The sequence below is a fragment of the Octopus sinensis genome, unplaced genomic scaffold (genome assembly GCF_006345805.1).
Source record: "Octopus sinensis unplaced genomic scaffold, ASM634580v1 Contig12082, whole genome shotgun sequence".
Taxonomy (NCBI): domain Eukaryota; kingdom Metazoa; phylum Mollusca; class Cephalopoda; order Octopoda; family Octopodidae; genus Octopus; species Octopus sinensis.
In genome coordinates, this window is record NW_021832533.1 from 1 (window position 1) to 19,916 (window position 19,916).

The 19,916-nt window shown below is 36.3% G+C and overlaps 1 protein-coding gene and 2 pseudogenes across 1 annotated transcript; 2 read left to right on the plus strand and 1 right to left on the minus strand.

Moving 5' to 3' along the window:
* The first annotated feature begins 1,376 nt into the window (after positions 1-1,376).
* LOC115229195 lies at positions 1,377-3,058 on the plus strand (annotated as a pseudogene).
* Positions 3,059-10,246: 7,188 nt separating this feature from the next.
* Positions 10,247-10,873, minus strand: LOC118761315 (annotated as a pseudogene).
* Positions 10,874-14,381: 3,508 nt separating this feature from the next.
* LOC115229196 (14-3-3-like protein GF14-E) lies at positions 14,382-14,891 on the plus strand (the record flags this gene model as incomplete). The annotated part of the gene is made up of 2 exons (XM_029799592.1): positions 14,382-14,681; positions 14,751-14,891. Coding segments are annotated over exons 1-2 (441 nt in total), but the record flags the coding sequence as incomplete, so codon positions are not given.
* Positions 14,892-19,916: the final 5,025 nt, after the last annotated feature.

Genomic DNA, 19,916 nt, shown 5'->3' on the forward strand with positions numbered 1-19,916 from the left:
CATCAACAGTAATCACAAACAAATCACTCAAACAGTCGGGCCTCGACAAGAAAGGACGACGCAAATTAAAAGGCAGGTTATGGCGACAAAGTAAAGGCAGTGATAAGTCAATCCAGAAATTGAGTCGAAGGACGACCAGACTTGTATGGACATTGACTTGCCATTCCAAAGTCCTTCCGACAAAATTGACAAATTTCTGAGTTCAAATAAGTCGAAAAAGTTTGAAAAAATTATTATTTAATTATAGACAGATTAAATCTGTCGAATCTGCTAAAATACGACGAGAAAAACAGTTTTTATAAAATTTATTATTTTTTAGAATAAACGATTTAAAACAGTTGAAAAATTTATTTAAAAATTAACATTTTTAAAAAACTTTTCGATACTTTTATGACATTTTAGGACGATTTTAAGACAAATTATATAAAAAGGTCAAAGAGAAATTAAGAAAGTGGGTTTTATTGGTCAATGTGGGCGTGGTAGGAAAAGTCTTCTAAATATTCCTCAAGTTTGGAGTTAACGAAAGGAAGGGACCCTTTGGAAATAAACACGTGGGTTTGATCCAAGACATTTAGAATAAATTTATTAGAAGAGGAACAGTCGTCGTCAATTTTCATTAAGATTTGCTTTATGTGTGGATCACATTCTATTAGATTCCCTTTCGATGTAAACACCATATGTCACAACTAGAATCAAAATTAATTATTTTATTTTTTATTTAAAAAAAGTAATAAAATTAAGTAATATTTAATAGAGTTCTTTTTTTATCAGTCTCTAATTAAAACATGATTTCTTTTTTTAGTATTTTTAATATATGTTAATTATAAATTAAAAATTGTATAGGTAAATAAATTAATATTTATTTTAAATAAAATAATTATTCAAAAAATTAATAGTATCTTAAATCAATCGTGTGTTGTGGTGATTTAGAAATAAGTCACATTTATTAGATTAAATGGAATTTAAAAACACAGGATATGTGCTTCAAGGATCAGACCCTAATGAGGTCGGCGGTCTAATAATAATGAAAAAAGAAAAAAAGGACGAATTTAAAGCTCCCCCTCCCAAAACCGAATCCACCCAAAACAAGTAACTCCCCATCCCTAATCCTCAGACAATACCGCAATCCCGACCCCCAAACCCCCTCATCCGAACGTTCAGTCCACAACAAAATCTCAAATATAAAAAAATCCCGAAAAGAAAAACACGAAAAAGACGAAAGATCTCACAAACATTACTCCCACTCCAAAAAACGACATTCCTCTTGTATAACCCCCACATTCACCCCCAGCCTCATCCCGAAGCAGAAGAAAGTACTCAGACTACATTCAGACCCCAGAAATAGGAATTAAGGGTACCTATATATGGCCAATCAGAGTCCCCTGTGAGACGAGGATGGGACGAGGAGGGCGGGAAACCAGCCTGTCCAGTGACACCAATAAACTACCCGGATTCAAAAAACAGTCAAAAATTTATTGAAGGGAAGACAGAATATGAAGAGAAGGAGAAAGTGCTGGATCGTGATTGGTACTGCACAGGGGAAGGGTTGGAGGAGTACCTCAACCCCTTTTCTGATATGAGCGAGGAATATACACGTCTCAAGGAAGAGAAACTCAAAGAAAAAAAGGCACGAAATATGACAGCCCAACAACGTCAGATTATGAAAGTAATCATGTGATTGTATTGAAGGACAACCAAATGTGGGAAATGAATCAAATGTATGGGTCAGGACTGGTCAATAAAGTGAGGGCATGTCTGGACGAGGACGACTCCATGAACGTGAGAATGCATTTGTTGATCAAGCATATGGTCCCCCCATTTTTGGAAGGGGAGAATGTGTTTACCAGGCAAATGGAGCCTGTGGTGCCTGTGAAGGTTAGGAGTGGTGGTTTATGAGAGGACCCGAGCTGTGATATGGCCCAGGTGGCCAAACGTGGCTGTAAGAGTATCAAGTTGTACAGAGAGAAGAAGGAGAGGTTAAAGAGCCAGCAGAAGCATTGGAAGTTGGAGGGGACTGCCATTGGAAGGGTGATGGGAGTGAAGGAGAAGGAGGTAGAGGGGACCAGTCATGTGTGTAGGAGACCCCAGAAGAGGAAGTGGACTTTAAACAAGAGCACAAATTCGCAGAGATTATGGACAAGAATATGAAGCCGATAAGTCAATTTGCAATAAACAAGACATTAAAACAACAGAGGACATGTCTGCCCATATTTGCATTCCGAGAGGAGGTAGTGTGTGGATTGACAGTCAGTTGATGAATATAATTCGGGAGAACCAAGTGGTGATTGTGGTGGGGGAGACTGGGTCGGGGAAGACGACTCAGATGAGTCAGTTCTTGTATGAGGACGGATATGCGACCAATGGAGTGATTGGATGTACACAGCCCAGAAGAGTGGCCGCAATGTCAGTAGCCAAGAGAGTGGCCGAGGAAATGGGAGTTGTCCTCGGAAATGAGGTGGGATATGCCATTCGATTTGAGGACTGCACTTCTGAGGTTATTATCTAATCATATTTGTAGAAAACTATGATTAAGTATATGACTGATGGAATCCTGTTGAGGGAGACACTCACGGATTCGTTTCTTGAGGGCTTTTCCGTGATCATAATGGACGAGGCACACGAGAGGTCCCTCAATACGGATGTCCTCTTTGGGATCCTCCGCGATGTACTTTTCTCTGTCAATTTGTAGTTATTGTCCGTGAGGTTGGACCTCAAATTGATTGTGACCTCAGCCACGATGGATTCCAACAAGTTTTCTGATTTTTTTGGGGGTGTCCCGATCTATACGATACCAGGAAGGACATTCCCGGTGGATGTGTTGTACTCGAAGAACGTGGTGGAGGACTACATTGACGGAGCAGTCAAGCAATGCCTACAAATCCACTTGTCGGGACTGGAGGGAGACATAATGGTGTTTATGCCAGGACAGGAGGACATTGAAGTGACGAGTGAACTACTAAAGGGTGGCCTGGGGGTTATAAAGTGTAGAGAGACTGGGGTCACTGGAGAATGCCCCTCCTCTGTCAGTCCTACCAATCTACTCCCAACTGCCCAGTGACATGCAAGCCAAGATATTTATGAAGAGTGAGGATGGGCTGAGGAAGTGTGTGGTGGCCACCAATATCGCGGAGACGTCCCTCACGGTGGATGGAATTATGTTTGTGGTGGATCCCGGCTACTGCAAACTCAAAGTCTTTAACCCCAAGATGAGTATGGACACTCTCCAGGTGTTCCCAATATCCAAAGCCAATGCCCTCCAACGGACAGGGCGGGCAGGAAGGACAGGTCCCGGACATTGCTATCGACTATACACCCTCCGACAATACAGAGATGAATTGTTGGATGTGTCTGTCCCCGAAATACAGAGGACTAATCTATCGAATGTGGTCCTCCTCCTCAAGTCCCTGGGAGTGCGTGATTTGCGTAATTTTCATTTTATGGACTCCCCTCCACACGTATATGTGAGGGTTAGTGGTGTAGGATAACATAATGAACTCAATGTACCATTTGTGGATACTCCAGGCACTGGATGACGAGGGGGGACTCACTGATAATGGTCGGACGATGGCGGACTTTCCACTAGACCCATCTCTGTCCAAATTGTTGATTGTGTCTGAACATATGGAATGCAGTGCGGAGATATTGGTGGTCTTGATTGCTTCATTGTAGATTATTGTGTCAATGTTGTCAGTCCCGGCTATATTCTACCGACCAAAGGGACGTGAGGAAGAGGCAGATCAGTTGAGAGAAAAGTTTATGGTCCCCGAGAGTGACCATCTGACTCTACTATATGTTTACCAGCAGTGGAGGGTGAATGGATATTCTCCATCGTGGTGTACAAATCACTTTATCCACGCAAAGGCAATGAGGAAGGTCAGTGAGTCGTCGATGAGTGTAGGTGAGGGAGGTTAGACAGCAGTTGGCCGAGATTATGGAGTCTAAACACATCAAGCTAATCTCGACAGGCAGTGAGTGGGATATAATCAGGAAATGTATTTGTTCCTCATATTTCCACCAGGCAGCCCGTATTAAGGTGTATTCTCCACTCATTAGTGCATAGGGCATTGCTCAGTATGTTGACTTGAGGACGGGCATTCCCTGTCACGTGCACCCCTCCAGTTCCCTTTTTGGAATGGGATTCACTCCTGATTATATTGTGTACCACGAGTTGTTTATGACCACCAAAGTTGTGGTTGTGTTTTATTGTAGGAATATGTGCAATGTGTCACTGCAGTAGAAGCCAATTGGTTGGCTGAGTTTGGCAATGTCTTTTATACTGTTAAGGACTCCACCAATAGGGTTACCCACTTTATTTACGTCTAGACATGTTCCTCTGTTACTTCTACTGTGAGGAGTGGATTTGCAGTCTGATTTGTTTTTTTAATAAAGATATTGGTTAGATTAGTGTTACCTTTTGGAGTTTTGATGCCCTTTATTTGTGATTATTAGAACTTGGTCATTTATTTAGAGACTATTTTTATATTCGCAGGGTGTAGCTTATCTTTTTAAGAAATTTTATTTGTTAGTTTTTTGTAATAAAATGTAGATTGTTGTATTCTTGGCATTCATGTCTAAAATAAATCTTAGGACATAACTGATTGGTTTACAGGTAAGGGAAATGACCCTCGCGTGGACTGCTATTAACACAAATGACATTGGTTTACCCGATTGGTTTTAATGGGCATACTGTTCGACTTGCAGAAATTAGAACTGCACGACTTTTCTTGAAAAAATCTTTTCTGGTTGAAAGATGCCGATTTGATATCATCTCTATCAGCGATATTCAAGCTAGAACACTCTGAGAAAAACAGTTGTCTTTAAAAATGAGTATTGAATTTATTGCTGAGGCAGCTTCCCTGATGCGATTGGGAATAAAAATGGATTTTTGAATTTGAAAGTTCACTGGTTTAAAAAACCTTTTCAAAATGCTTCCGCTGTCAAGGCTATGGAAATATTGCTAAATTTTGTAAGAATCAGGAAAGGTATGTCATTTGTAGAGAAGGGCACGTCCTTTGCAAAAGGAGTCCAAAAAGAAGTGTATTTCTGTGGTTCCAACGAGCACTTTGCCTGGTTTTCTGGGTGTACCAGTCTATTGGAATATTTTGGAGGAAGGGCGCTATCGCAGGCACTGGAACATCAATTTTTACATGAATAACCTAGTGAAAAAAACTGTAGAATTGTTGAAGAAATACTTTCTGAACTTGTCAGTTTCGTGTTAAAAAATGGAAATTGATTGGGTCTAGCAAATCATTCGAAATTGCTTCGAATCGAATAACTTTTGGATAATTGTCGGCGATATTAACTCCAAACACGTTGATTATGCCTGTAAACACACAAACATGGATGGGCAGACGCTCTTCTTGAGAATGGGATTTTTCGGAGGCTATCTAGATCAGCGGTTCTTAACCTTTTTCAAATTTTTGATAAATTGTACCCCTTGGGGTTAAAAATAAATCCCGCGTACCCCCTATAGATTTTTATTGCATATCATCTCCAACTTTCAATCGATTACAAGACTTATTTTTAATAAATGATAAACAAGACATTGTAGTTTCGCATAAATATATTACTTCAAGACTATCTGTATTATCAGAGTGTGCCGAACGCTTGTGTCTTAATAAATTGGCAGGTTTTAATGAATTGTTTCCAAGTAAAGCATCGCATAACAAACACTGCGCCTTATCCACATTGTCTGTTCAAAAAGATTTTGTGAATCTATATTGCACACTAGCTCGGCAGCTCGCTTCGCTCACCGCGACCTAGCTCCTGCGGAGGGCCTGTTTCATCAAACAACTATAAGTTTATGTAGATGTATAAAACTACCTGGTTTAATGTAACCCTATTCTATCGCCTGTTGATAAACGATGTTTGTCGTCCGTCCTTCCTTGGCATATATGAATAAATTTTCTCTTCTGCCTACCCTCGAGCATCCCACATACAGCTGTCCATGTGAAAAGCACTCACTCTCTAAAAATAACCCAACTACCTTTAATGACTGTCCCTGGGCCTTGTTTATTGTCATTGCAAACTTTTTTTTTCATTTTTTGTGGTTTATTTTTTTTTATATTTAATTTTTTCATTTTTCCTTTGTAATTTCCTTTTTTTTCTTTTTTTATTTTTTACTGGCGGAAATGGGGCAGGGGGAGATGCGGCAGGCGGAAATGCGGCAGGCAAGAATGCGACACACAAAAAAGCGACACACAAAAAAGATTTAATTAATTACCTTATTAAGCTGACCGTTTTTTCTTCAGCTTCGTTTTTCCTCCTTCGGTTATCTATTTAAAAAATTATTTTTGAATAATAAAAAAGTTTAGGAAAAGAGGCATACCGAAAATAAATTCTATCTTTACAAAAAACTCAAGTAAATAGTTAATATTTTTACGCAAATTCTTCTGATTGCGCTGTCAAATGGTGGTAAATTGTGTTAATGGTTGTGCTAATGTGGTTTCAACTATCAAAGTGTTTTTAAAAATCTGTTAATTGCACACTCTATTCAAGGTCGTGCGTCAATTGGTGGTAAATTGTGTTAATGATTGTGCTAATGTGGTTTCAACTATCAAAGTGGTTTTTCAAAATCTGTTAATTGCACACTCTATTCAAAGTCGTGCAATCTGTGATTGCACATTCTGTCAAAGTCAAATATGATAATAGCTTTAATTTTGATTCATGGTCGATAATGATATATGCATTTAATTTTAAAGAGAAAAACATAGGATGAATTGAATTTCTTTATCGCGAATAATTGGGAGTTCATCATTGTTAATATTCTCGCTGTCGTTTTCATCAAGGATATTCTTAATACGTGAGATTTTTGCCTTGAAGGTTTTAATGGACCTCATCATGAATGTCGAGGACATTCGCGTTGTTCATTTTAATCAAAATGCAGAAAATAATTTTTTGATTTTTTGGGGGAAAGGTTTTAAGGACTTCATCATGTAAGTCGAGGACATTGTAGTTGTTCATTTTAACCAAAATGCAGAAAATTTTTTTTTAATTTTTTTACCGGTGCTCGGATGGGTCACAGGTGACCCTTTCCAAAAATGTGTTTAAGCAATACCACTTAAATGAAGTTAATAGCAATTGCAATCACTTGTGCAAGTTTGCCTTAAATTCTGACTAGTGCATGTAACAATAAAGAAAAGCGGGAACAAGAAATATTAGAATAAATAATTAGGTTAGTTAATGAATATCGTTAGAATATTTTTTCAGTTACATTCACTTGAGCAGATCATATTATTGGGGATCGGGTGGTCACAGAAGTTGCAATCTAATGTGAGTATACAAACACACCATATGCTTCTTCCATAGTGAGGGTTGTCTTTTGATTTTGATTTAATCTTATTTCCGCATTGTTGTCGACTAATCGGATATTTGGTACATTCATCACTGTCGTAATTCTTATATGAGAATAACAAAGTATACAGTGTGGGTTGGGACCCGTTTGTGAACATGCACATTTTCTGGTCTTTATAAAAACTACACAGTCAGTAATTTAAAATACTAAAGCCTGACAGGACGACTGATTTTTGGCGACTGAAAAATAGTATTTGACGGCATGTGACTTTAATGTTAGAATAAGATTTGTACAGATTTGATAATGCGGCTAGACGTGCAAAACTATCTACATTGACGTAACGAAGGTTATTACAGTCATACAGATTTCTAATAATTCGAAATATTTAAATATACATATAGAATAACTCATTCAACACACCAAATGAGTTCTTTGAAATTCTCTCTAGCGAGTTTCCATTACACTCACTAGTATTAAAGAAATATTGATTACAAGTGTTCTAAATGTTCTAGATGGGAGAATATTTCTCCATTAGGAAATGTAACGTTTCTCATTATGTTAAGAAAACGCACATATTCCGTCGTAGAATTTTCTCCATTGAAACTACAGTTGTTTAAATTAAGTAATCTTTTAAATTAAGCAATTCTTCAAAAACCTTTCTGTTAAGTCACAGTCTTTTTGTATCACTAAATGAATAAAAAGTAGTACAAATGGAAGCATTTTAATTAATGCTGATATTTTATTGTCAATAACTCAGTGGTTAGACATTGAATTGATATATTTATTAAACTGTTTTTTGTTAATATATATTACTTTGCACGTATATTTTGAGGCGTATTGAAAACAATATTTTTTAATCCTGGATGTACAAATATTTCACCTCTCGAGCATTTTGGACAAATAACTGGACACTTCTATCAAATCCGTAAATAAATCACAATTATTTATAAATTAAACAAAAATTGGCTAACTTGATACTATTTATAAGATATTTGCAAATAAGAAAATCTGTGAACTTATATAATGATAAGTCGATGACAAACACATCATATGTATACATCCTCTCTCTAAATCAAAATCTTATAGAAAAGTCAGAAAACTGAATAAACATTTGAAAAAAACAACGAATGTGGACAAAATAGATATTGCAGCTAAATTAACTGCAATTGAGAGACAAATCCTGGCAAATGTTGAGAATTAACATGAAGTTTCTCTAATTTCTTTAATAAGAAAGTAAAAAGGAAAGAAATAAAAAAATTAAGAATTGAATTTTGATTCAATACAACCTACTACGTCTTTAAGTAAATTTATAGAATTAAAAAATTATTTGCTCATTGTTTTTCAAAATTATTGATTTTATTTGTTTAAACTGACAAAGAAATTACAAGAAAACAAATATGGCCAATTTGCAAAGATCGAGTGCATTTTTCTGTTAAAAGTTATAAAAATACAAAAAAAACAAAATATTGATTCCATTTTTAGATTGGTTCAACCCAACCAAATTGACAGCCACCATTACGAACATTTTCAATATGGAATTTGAGACACATTCAGTTTTTAAAACTTTGGGATGGAATTTAATTCCTTTACATAAACCAGGAAAGAGCAAGGGGACGCTAAAAAAACCAAGACCAGTTGAAGACACTAAGAAAAATTCTATCTCTGATAACTCTTAATCGGATATCTTCTGATGTTTGCGATTTTCTGTCGCCAGGACAGAATGGATTCAGAAGGGGTCGCTCGACTGCAGACACTGTCTGGTCTCATAGATGGATATGTGCTATGTTTCAACGATACAAAAATGACTTTAAAATTCTGGGAGTGGACATGTCCAGTGCGTTTGACACTGCCAATAGGAAATCGTTGTTGGACGTTATTTGGAGTTTTCTTGATGAAGATAGCACTAGGCTCGTCCGTTTCTTACTTTCTAAAACCGAATTAACTGTACGGGTTGGAAACGAGTTATCAAATCCTTTCGGGACAACAATTGGAACACTTTAGGGGGACTCTCTATCTTCCGTTCTATTCATAGTATACCTGAGAGATCTCAGAACAAAGTGCGAAGGATCGATGCCGATGGAAATTATATATGCAGACGACATAGACTTTGTGTCAGAAAATGATCAGGAACTTGCATCTGTTTTGGAGAAAACTCCGGACGAAATTTCACGTTAATCAACAAAATACTTAACACGTAAGAATCGCAAGGGAATCGAAAATATTGATGAAAGTTGGAGGAAAAAAAGGAAATTAGGATCATAACTTGGTGATAGTGAGGACATGATGTACCGGAGAGTTTTACCCTCTGCAATGTACAAGAAAATGCAAAAGATATGGAATCATCAAAAACTTCAAAAAACAAACATCAAGCTAAAGCTGTACAACACATATATAAAACCAGTACTAATGTACAACTCGGTTACCTGGGGTGTCATAGAGACAGAGTTACATAAAATGGACACGTTTCACAGAAAACAACTACGCAATCTACTGGGGCCTAGGATGGCCAAAAAAGATTCCTAACAGAAAATTATACGTTATGACACGATTGCTGCCAATAAGCATCGATATTTAGAATCAAGATGGAGGCTGTTTGGAAACGTACTTAGGGAAAACTCGATGTGCTGACGACCTTGAAGACCTACGAGTATATGCTCAAAGCAGGATTTCTCAACGTGCGGCACAAATGGGACCTTAGCTAATTTAACATTTCTTTGGTTATGTGTACGTACTATTAATAATAATAATAATGATTACATACTTAATCAAATTTATATTATTCTGATCATTCAAACTTTTTCATTCTTAATTAACCATAAATCACATCTCCAATTAATCAATACTATTTAACTGAAAACAAAATCATTTTTGGTTGGTAGATTATCAATGACTTATTATTTCAATAAGATTCCATAAGTAAACCAAAAAATGAATAATTAATTCGAATAAATTAAGAAAGGTCACAATTTCCAGGCATTCCTCATCATCAAATCAAAATAAGAATCGTGGTCAATCGACGAGCTGACTGATGAATAATAATTCAAAAACTCCTCAAAAGTAACCTAAAAGACACTCACAAACCACCCGACCTTCCCATCCGGATCCTCAGGCGAATCAAACTGCTTTAAAAACTCAGAAAAACATCTTTCAGTAGACCATTCACCATTTAAATATTTCGGATGTTTTTTTGCACAATAATTTCGTTGTATGTCTGCAACTGTCACGATTCCGTCCCCTGTGGCATCGAGTTTACTGAAAGCCTTTCTAACCACGCTGATGCGGTTTTCGTTGAGGGGAGGCTTAGGTATGATAGCTTAAACTAACTCTTAAGGACAGCAGGAATTCGTCAAATGAAAGACTTCCGGATTTATCCTTGTCAAAAAATGTAAATATTTTTTGTATTTTTTCATCACAAAAGTTGATATTTTGATCTTTTAAGCCTTTTTTGAATTCTTCAAAATTAAGGGATTTATTCCCATTGTCGTCCATAATTCGAAATAAACTTTTTTAAACCACAAAAAGCACCGGCCGAATGATTTAATCCCATGATTGCCTCTCGTCATCAATTCTTTCCTTAAACACTCCACCTCGTCCATACAACCAATTAAATTCAAATTCGTTTATTACAAAAATTAAAACAAAAATCATTTATTTTTAGCCAAAGTAGAATTATAGACAATTTTAAGACCATGAGGGGCACTTCTGGACAAGTCAGTCTCCTACACAACACTAAAAACACTCAACCACAAGAGCCTTAATCAACCCCCTCTCGACCCCAGAAGCACTATTAATGAGGACATTCAATGCCTGTCGACACACTAAACACTCCTCACCACATCAGTACCCTTCCCACGTTTCCCCACCCCACCCAACAACTTAACTTTATATCTACAATCCACCCACAACACTACTTATACGTCGACAGGGCAGAGTAGGGAGCACACACACTCATTGCATACAACAACTCATCCCCCTCTGAGGGTGCCACACTCCACCCCCCAAAGGCCTCCTGCCAATACACCTACCAACACACCTCTCTACTCTCCTTCCACAACACTGGACACACTCGTTCTACCCTTCTCTCCCCTGGTCTGCTCTCCTCCACTTCCTCCTTCCTTTCCTTGGCCACTCCTCTCTACTGGTAAGACTACTCCCTTACCCCACATATGGCCTGCCGAATTGCCCTCTCCTCCTCCTCCTCCTCGTACTTTCTATGTCGACGACGTTGGGCCTTCCATTCACTATATCTATCATACCTTTGTCCAATTCTTTGTGTTTTTTGACTTTTTGACCTCCTCAATTTGGGGTTCTTCCACTTTTGGGGGGATTTTGACTTTTTTACAGTCGGAAAGGACAGGGCGGGAATATCCCAACAGAAGTGACGTCATCTCCGAGTCATTCTCATCCCATAGGACATCCTCTTCTACCACTGCTGTGTCCTCAGTGGGGGCTTCCTCACAAATAACCTCGTCGGGCATCTTAGACCAAAGGGGAACCAAAAAACCTTAAAAATAATTCCAAATCCGTAGATATGTCGACAGGCGGGCAGAAAATTCTTCTTCCCTCTGATCATAAAACTCCCTGTAGGCAAATATTCTCCACTTGGAGGAGTTTTTGATACCTAATTAATAATATATTATTTTTTTATTTTAAATTTATTTTATTAAATAAATAAAATAATTAATAAACCTGATTGTAGTGGACCCACCACGCATCTATATAAATCTTGTCCTCCCATGCACTGGTTAGACATACAGCCATAGTCCCGGCCTCCTCCAACGTCTTGTGGGGCACAGGCACATTCCTTCTCCCCTTCACGACCACTGCCGGTGCCCCGCTTATATCAGCATGCACAAACACATCTCCCTCACACAAATGTCGGCCTACCAACAATTCGTTCTGCTGTTGGTCATTTCCCGCCACAACAATCAGGTTGTCACTCGATATAAACCATTTAAACTTCTCGAACCTACAAATTGGGTTATTCAGGCCACCAGAATTGTTTTCTTATACGATTTATTGTTTTCACTTGTTCGGCGTTTTTTAAATACTCTTTTGCCTTTTTTTGAGCTGATTTGAGTGCCTTTGTTTGTTGATTTTAGGATTTGTACTTTTTCGGTAGAATTGATTGTTTTTTGCTCTTTTTGGATCATTTCTTTCCTGATTTTGTAATATTTTCTCGCATTTGAGTACGCCGACATGGATAAATCAATGTCCACATCACACCCAGGCAGGTCCCCACTATAAAATAATTTATTACCAAATAATAGAATAATATTAATTAATAAAAATTAATTAATATATAAACCTTTTTAAATGTAGTACAACTGTATTTTCAGCTAATTTAACTTGACGTATATGGTCGAATGGGTGGACAAAAGAATGTTCTAGAACATACGAGACTATTCCATCCCATGTGAGCCCATCGGACAGTCCTCTGAGGAGTGTCTCAATGACGGTCTCCACCAAGTCAATATTCTCTTCAATAAGGACTGCCTTATTCATATTTATATTCTAATATACATATATAAATATATATTGTTTTAAAATTATTTTATTATATATTTAAATAAACAACCTGAGACTCCTGTAATAAATGTTGCCGTTTCTGGTGGTCAGCCACAATTTTTTCCGTTTTTTGTTTGGCGGTTGATTCCTGGAATAAATTTTGGAGGGAAACCAAATTTGTGGCGTTTTTTGTCAATTTTTCATTTTCAATCGAAGAATAAAACACATCCACGGCCTGGTCACGGTCAAAATAACAAACCTCGTTGAAAAGGGGGAATTTTTTGAACTTTTTTGACTCAAATTGAGAAAATAGAAAAGGAATAAAGTCCTCGTATCTACCCGTCACCCACAAGACATACACAGGATCAGATTCCGTCGAGGTTTTGGCTTCAATCAGGTAGCCGGACATGTTCCTTCCACCACCTCATAAAACAAATCTTGAGCAGTTTTGATTACTTTTTCCATTATTTCTAAATCTTTATTTAAATTAAAAATAATTTATATATAATATTTAAATAAATAATAATTTAAATACAGTTCTTGTGGGTCATTAGTTCTTGTACTGTCACCAGCATATCATATTGTAGTAAAACGTGTTCAAACACAGCTATTCCATAGGCTAAAATAAAACAAAACACACACAAACGTAAATGAGGATTAAATAATCTTCTCAATTGGTCCTTTCCTTGTGCCGAATGTATAATCTCCTCCAATCTGACATATTAGTCTAAAGAAAACGTGTCTCTGGTGATAGAGGGGAAGTGTTTGTAGTCATTCACGTCATAAATGGACCCAACAGTGGTCCCCACAGACTTCCGTGACCTCAATATCAAGACTATTACGTAATCAGGGTCAGTGAGGATTAGATTCCCCTGAGAATGACCCAGAGAGGACAGACCTGGTCAAACAACTCGATTATGAGGTGATGAGCGTAGGTTCCTGTCCCAAACTGCAAATCAACCACTCGATCCTGCCCCAATTGGGTTATTGACTGCAGTCGAGATGATCCCAGGTTTTTACGGAGCTTTTTATGAGGGAGAATGTCAACCTTCATTGTGACAGGAGAGGGGGTTGAGTTTTTTGGCCACCCAAATGAGGTTAGGTGAAGTCTTTTGCCTGATTCGATCACTAAAATACGCTTTTCTTGACTGTTGGGTTTTTTTAGGTAAGGGGGGACCCTTGGAATCGAATGTAGTATGTCTTTCTATCCACGTCGTATATTTTATCAACGCGGAGACCGCAGAGTCTAAGTATTTTGGAGGTTTTTATACGTTTTTTGTAGTTCTTTTAGTATTATTATTACATCTAGGGTTGTGAATACTTGCTTCATCAGAACGTGATTGTATTATTATTATTTTTTAATTTAATTTAATTGAAAATTAATTTTTTAATAATGAATATTTAATTTTATATTAATTGAATTATTTTTTTAAATGTTAATATTTTTTAAAGCATTTTATATATTTAAATAATATTATTTTATTATATAATAAATACTTTTTATTAAATATATAATTATTTAAAAAATAAAATATATTAACTTATAAATCCCATTTTAATTTGTCTTGTTTGACTTAGAATGAACACAAGAGAATATCATAAAACCAAAGCTAAACTATACGACCACCTGGACATGTTTCCGAATATGGTAGAGAGCATATCACAGCTGATATCCTCCGAGAATGACCCCAAACTCAGCACTGAGGAAAGAAATCTCTTTTCTGTGGCCTTCAAAAACACAATCGACCCAATGAGGACAGCCTTCCGTCAACTCAGTCGACTGAGAGACACCAACACAGAAGAAGTCACGTGCGAAATAATATCCGAAGTACTCAACCAACAAAAAGAAGAAATTGTAAAAATATGTAATAAAATATCGGTTTGTATTTAATTTATATATTACGTCATATTTAATATTTTGGAATTAATATAAACCTATTACTTGTAGGACATTGTTCGAACACTTCTCCTCAATGACCAACTCACTGACGAAAATCGAGTTTTTTACTGCAAAATGATCGGGGATTATTTGAGGTACAAAGCCGAGCTCAAGACGGAGGACTACCCTCGTACCCTTCATGGTCTCAGTTGTTTAGAAGTCGTGAAAGAGGCCAATGAGGCGTATGAAAGAGCCATGAAATTAGGAGAGGCTGCATTGCCTGCAAATAATATTTCCCGTCTTGGAAATGCCCTTAATTATGCTGTGTTTAAATATGAAATCAAAAATGAGCACAGCGAGGCTATTGAATTAGCAGAGAGGGTGGTCAAGGAAGTCGAGGACTCGCAGATGGGGACGGAGGACAGTCCTGACTCGATGATAATGTTGAAGCAACTGGCCGACAATATTGCGGTTGTCTTTCCTTATAAGAGTGTCTTGTAGTTATGGAAGTCGTATAATTCGGATGAGTCGGAAGATGAGGTAGAAAACAGTTAAAATTATTTATGACTAAATAATTACTAATTACTGATTGAATAGGAAATTAAATGATTAGATATTAGCTTTTCTATAATTCTTTTCTCTTTTTTTTAGTGATAATGAAGAGTATTGTGTTTGGTTGTCGAATGTGATATATTTTGTTGAATATATTTCTGAATGAACAGTTATTTAGATCAATGCATTTAGTCGAATTTTAAAAATTGATTTTTTAGTTATTGATTATATTTTTCATTTTGGAATCAAAAAGTTTGCTTAGTTATAAAGATTTTTTGCAATTTTTTCTAAAAATCACAGATTTTGTGACATACGATAAATTTTACAGACAATTAATCTTAGCAATCAAAAATGAATCGGACAAGTCGTTGAAAATATTTCTTAATGTTTTATCAAAAAAATTCAAGAATGCAATTTCACATTATATAAACAATAATAGTTAGCAGAGACTAAAAACAAATAAATCCGGCCCGGATTAGCAATGGCTAAATCTCTAGTTGAACGCATTCATCGGTGTTTTCGAGTAGGAATTGCTCCAGCAGTAAAATGTGAAAATAAGTTGAACCACATCCCATCGTCGTTGCAATTGAAAATGCCGACGAATTAAGATTTAACTCAGAAAGCTATAATTTCATCTTTTTGATTTATGGTTAGCAAGACTACAGAAATTCCTAAATCAACTTCTTAACTTTAAATAATATATTTGAATTAACTACTGTTATCTTGTAGTACAGTTTTCAAAATAAATTTCATCAATCGGTTAAGTTCTTTGGTTATTTCCTTAACTTTTTATTGAAAAACAAATTTTTAATTAAAATGACGCTTAACCCACTCTTATAACAAATTATTTGCGTTTTTAATTCAATGTCGAAAAATAATTTGTGCTTTTAATCCTGGTCGTCAGCATAGTTACAGTTCTCTATTTTTGTAAGACTAATTTACAAAACTACTTAATTTAAAATATCTGTAGCAATCATACTTGGATATCGATTCCGTAGGCATTGTCCAAGTCATGTTTTATTCATCGATAAATTGAAACTTTTGCCGAACAGGAAAAGACAGCATAATGGAGGGTGTGAATATTTACTTTAAACTAGCTGGATTGGAAAATAATTTTGAGAAATCAGCGAAAAATTTTTATTTATTTAAGAATACTGTTACATTAGAGCAGACGTCACCAAACTACGGCCCGCGGGCCGGATCCGGCCCGCGACAACATTTTATCCGGCCCGCGCACTATTTCGAGATATTCAATTAATACCTTAATAATTAACTTAAATAAAAACTTTAATTAAAAAATTAAACTATTTGCAAGATTTAATTCGAAAAAAACTTATCAGCATTAACGTTAAATTTTTCTTTGTTGCTATGTCTAATATGAAAAGAAAGGTTGACCGCGAATGCCGTGTATTCAATAAATTATGGGAATTGAAGTATTTTTTTGCGAAAGATGAATTAAAGCAGAAAGCTTATTGTTTAATATGCCACGAACATCTCTCTGTTATGAAGGAGTATAACATTCGACGTCATTATGAAACGAATCATGCTCCGATATATTCCAAGTACACTGGAAAGCTACGTGAGGATAAAGTTGAATCACTGAAACGCACTTTACAAATTCAACAAGGCCTTATAAAAAAAAATTTGAAAATAATGAAAATGTAACAAGAGCTGGATACGAGATAACGCAAATTATTTCACAACACGGGAAACCCTTTAGTGATGGGATGTATATCAAAAATTGCATTATTGAAGCAGTTAATTGTTTGTGCCCACTAAATTCTTCCTTATTTGATGGAATAAGTTTGTCGGCGAGTTCTGTATCACGGAGAACTGAAGAGCTTGGAAAAAATATATATTTACAAATTTGTGAAAAGACAAGTAATATGTTGTGGTATTCTCTTGCATTGGATGAGTCAGTTGACATTTCGGGAACATCGCAACTTCTTATTTTTATTCGTGGAGTTGATGAGAATATTTCCATAACTGAAGAACTGGCATCTGTTTGTTCTATTCATGGAACAACCACTGGAAAAGATATTTTTAATGAATTGGAACAAACTATAAGTGACTATAACCTTGAATGGGAGAAACTGAGTTGTGTTACGATTGACGGGGCAAAGAATATGGCTGGTTCTAAAAAGGGTCTAGTTGGGCAAATAACTAATAAATTGGAGGAATTACATATTTCAAACACTTTGTTCATTCATTGCATCCTTCATCAGCACGCACTATGTGCGAAGGCTCTTAATATTTCATGTGTGTTGAATCCAGTTATTCGCATAATAAACTTTGTTCGAGGGAGCTCACTTAATCACCGTCAGTTTAAAGTTTTACTTGACGATTTTGGATCTGAATATTTTGACTTACCATATTACACTGCAGTTAGATGGCTTAGCTGTGGTAATGTATTAAATAGATTTTATAAACTCCGAAGTGAGATTGATATTTTTCTAACCAGTAAAAATAACTATTATCCCGAATTATCAGATCTTGCTTGGCTATCAAAATTATCATTTTTGGTTGATGTTACAACTCACATGAATGAGCTAAATCTGAAATTACAAGGAAAGGAAAACTTAATTTGTGATTTCTACAGGATAATTAAAGCATTTCGACAAAAATTGATGTTATTCGAGTCACAACTTGGAGTACGTCAGTTTTCACACTTTTCTTGTTTTAAAAGTTTTTGTGAGGCAAACTGTAATGAGATCGACATTACTTTCCAAATTGGAATTATCAAAGAATTAAAACATCATTTTTTACATAAGTTTTCTGAACTTGACAAAATTGAAAGCGATATAATTTTGTTCGAAAATCCATTTTCTTGTAATGTTGAAAATGTTCAACATGAATTACAATTAGAAGTTATTGACTTACAATCAAATGAACAGCTCAAAGATTGTCACAGACGGACCAAACTCGCTGAGTTCTACGAATATCTCAAGGATGGTGAGTTTCCGAGACTAAAGAATTTTGCGATAAAGATGATTTCTATATTTGGCACAACTTACCAATGTGAGCAAACGTTTTCGAGGATGAAATATGTTAAGTCTGCCCATCGTGCAAGATTGACTGACGGACACTTAAAATCAATTCTCATGATAGGATGCAGCAATTTAAAACCAAATATTGATGAACTTATCAAAAAAAGATCACAGTTCCATAGCTCTCATTAAAATTTTTGTTTACTTTATTTTTGTTTAAATTAGTTTTTATTGTAAAAAACACACTTATGAATTTCTAGTAAAATTATAATCCTATGCACGTGCTCCGGCCCGCGTTCATTGTGTTGGGGTCAATCCGGCCCGCGAGTGCAAAAAGTTTGGTGACCCCTGCATTAGAGGATGGACTAAATAGTCATCGTTATTTGAAAGTTTTAGAAGGCGGATGCAGTAGAGAATTTAAAATGGATTCACTTCAATATAATCTTCAATTTAAGTTTTTCTAAAAAATTTTTAAATAAATTAGATTGTTTTCATGTTTAAATTGGGAACAATCGAATCTAAAGATGGAGCAACAATAGCTTAAATATTTAGTTCGAATTATTAAAAAAGGGTCATTGACGCTGCATCTGTAATCTTGGATTTTCAAATATGCAACAAGATTCAGGAATCACACCGACAATTCGATATTTGGCAGAAGGTTTGTGTCCTCAAACCCGCTTTCTTCAAAAAATCTTAGCATTGAGGATAATCAGCAAGTCTCCAACGAACCATTCAACCGCCCATTTTTATTTTCACGGAAAATAAGTGCAAAGTAATATATATTAGCAAATACAGTTTAATAAATATATTAATTTAATGTCTAACCAGTGAGTTATTTAAAATAAAATATTAGCTTTAATTAGAATGCTTTCACTTGTCCTACTTTTTGTTCACTTTGTGATCCAAAAAGACTGTGATTTAACAAAACAGTTTTTAAAACAGTTTTTCTACGACCAATCCGCCATTCGCATTCTTAATTCCAAGAGGAATGCCCTTTCTTCCCTTTGTGATAAACTTGCAGATATTGATCCCCACCCTGCTTATTTCATTCTCAAAAATTATCTTCTGATCCCGAAAATCAATTATGTCCTAAGGAGTTCCCGCAGCTTTTCTATTCCTATTGCCTTGGATTCTTTCGACGCTCTGGTGCGTTGTTCCGCTGAGAAGATTTTTAATGTCAAGTTTGATGACGTTGGTTGGTGTCAGGCCAAACTTCCTGTATCCTCTGGCGGTCTGGGGCTTCGCTCCGCGCTCGACCTTTCTCTTCCCGCTTTCCTTTCATCTTCTTCAGGATTGTATCTTCTTGTCCATAAGATTCTTGAAAAATCACCCGAATCAACTTTGGACTCTGATATCAATTCTGCACTCTTGCTTTGGAAGGAAAAGCATTTCGTCTTACCGTCAGAACGATCTCTCCAACGTGAATGGGACAAAATTATTTGTGAATATTACGTTGACTCGTTGGAGCGTCTCTTGGACCAGCACAGACTAGCTTGCTTCCGTGCCAGTCGCCAACCGTATTCTGGCTCCTGGCTTAACTGCCTTCCCACGACCCATTTGGATACCTGCCTCGACTCTGATGCCCTCCGTATTGGAATATGCCTTCGTCTCAGACTACCGATTTGTAATCCCCACCCCTGCCGGTGTGGATCAACGATGGACACATACGGGCTCCATGCTCTTTCCTGCAAGAAAA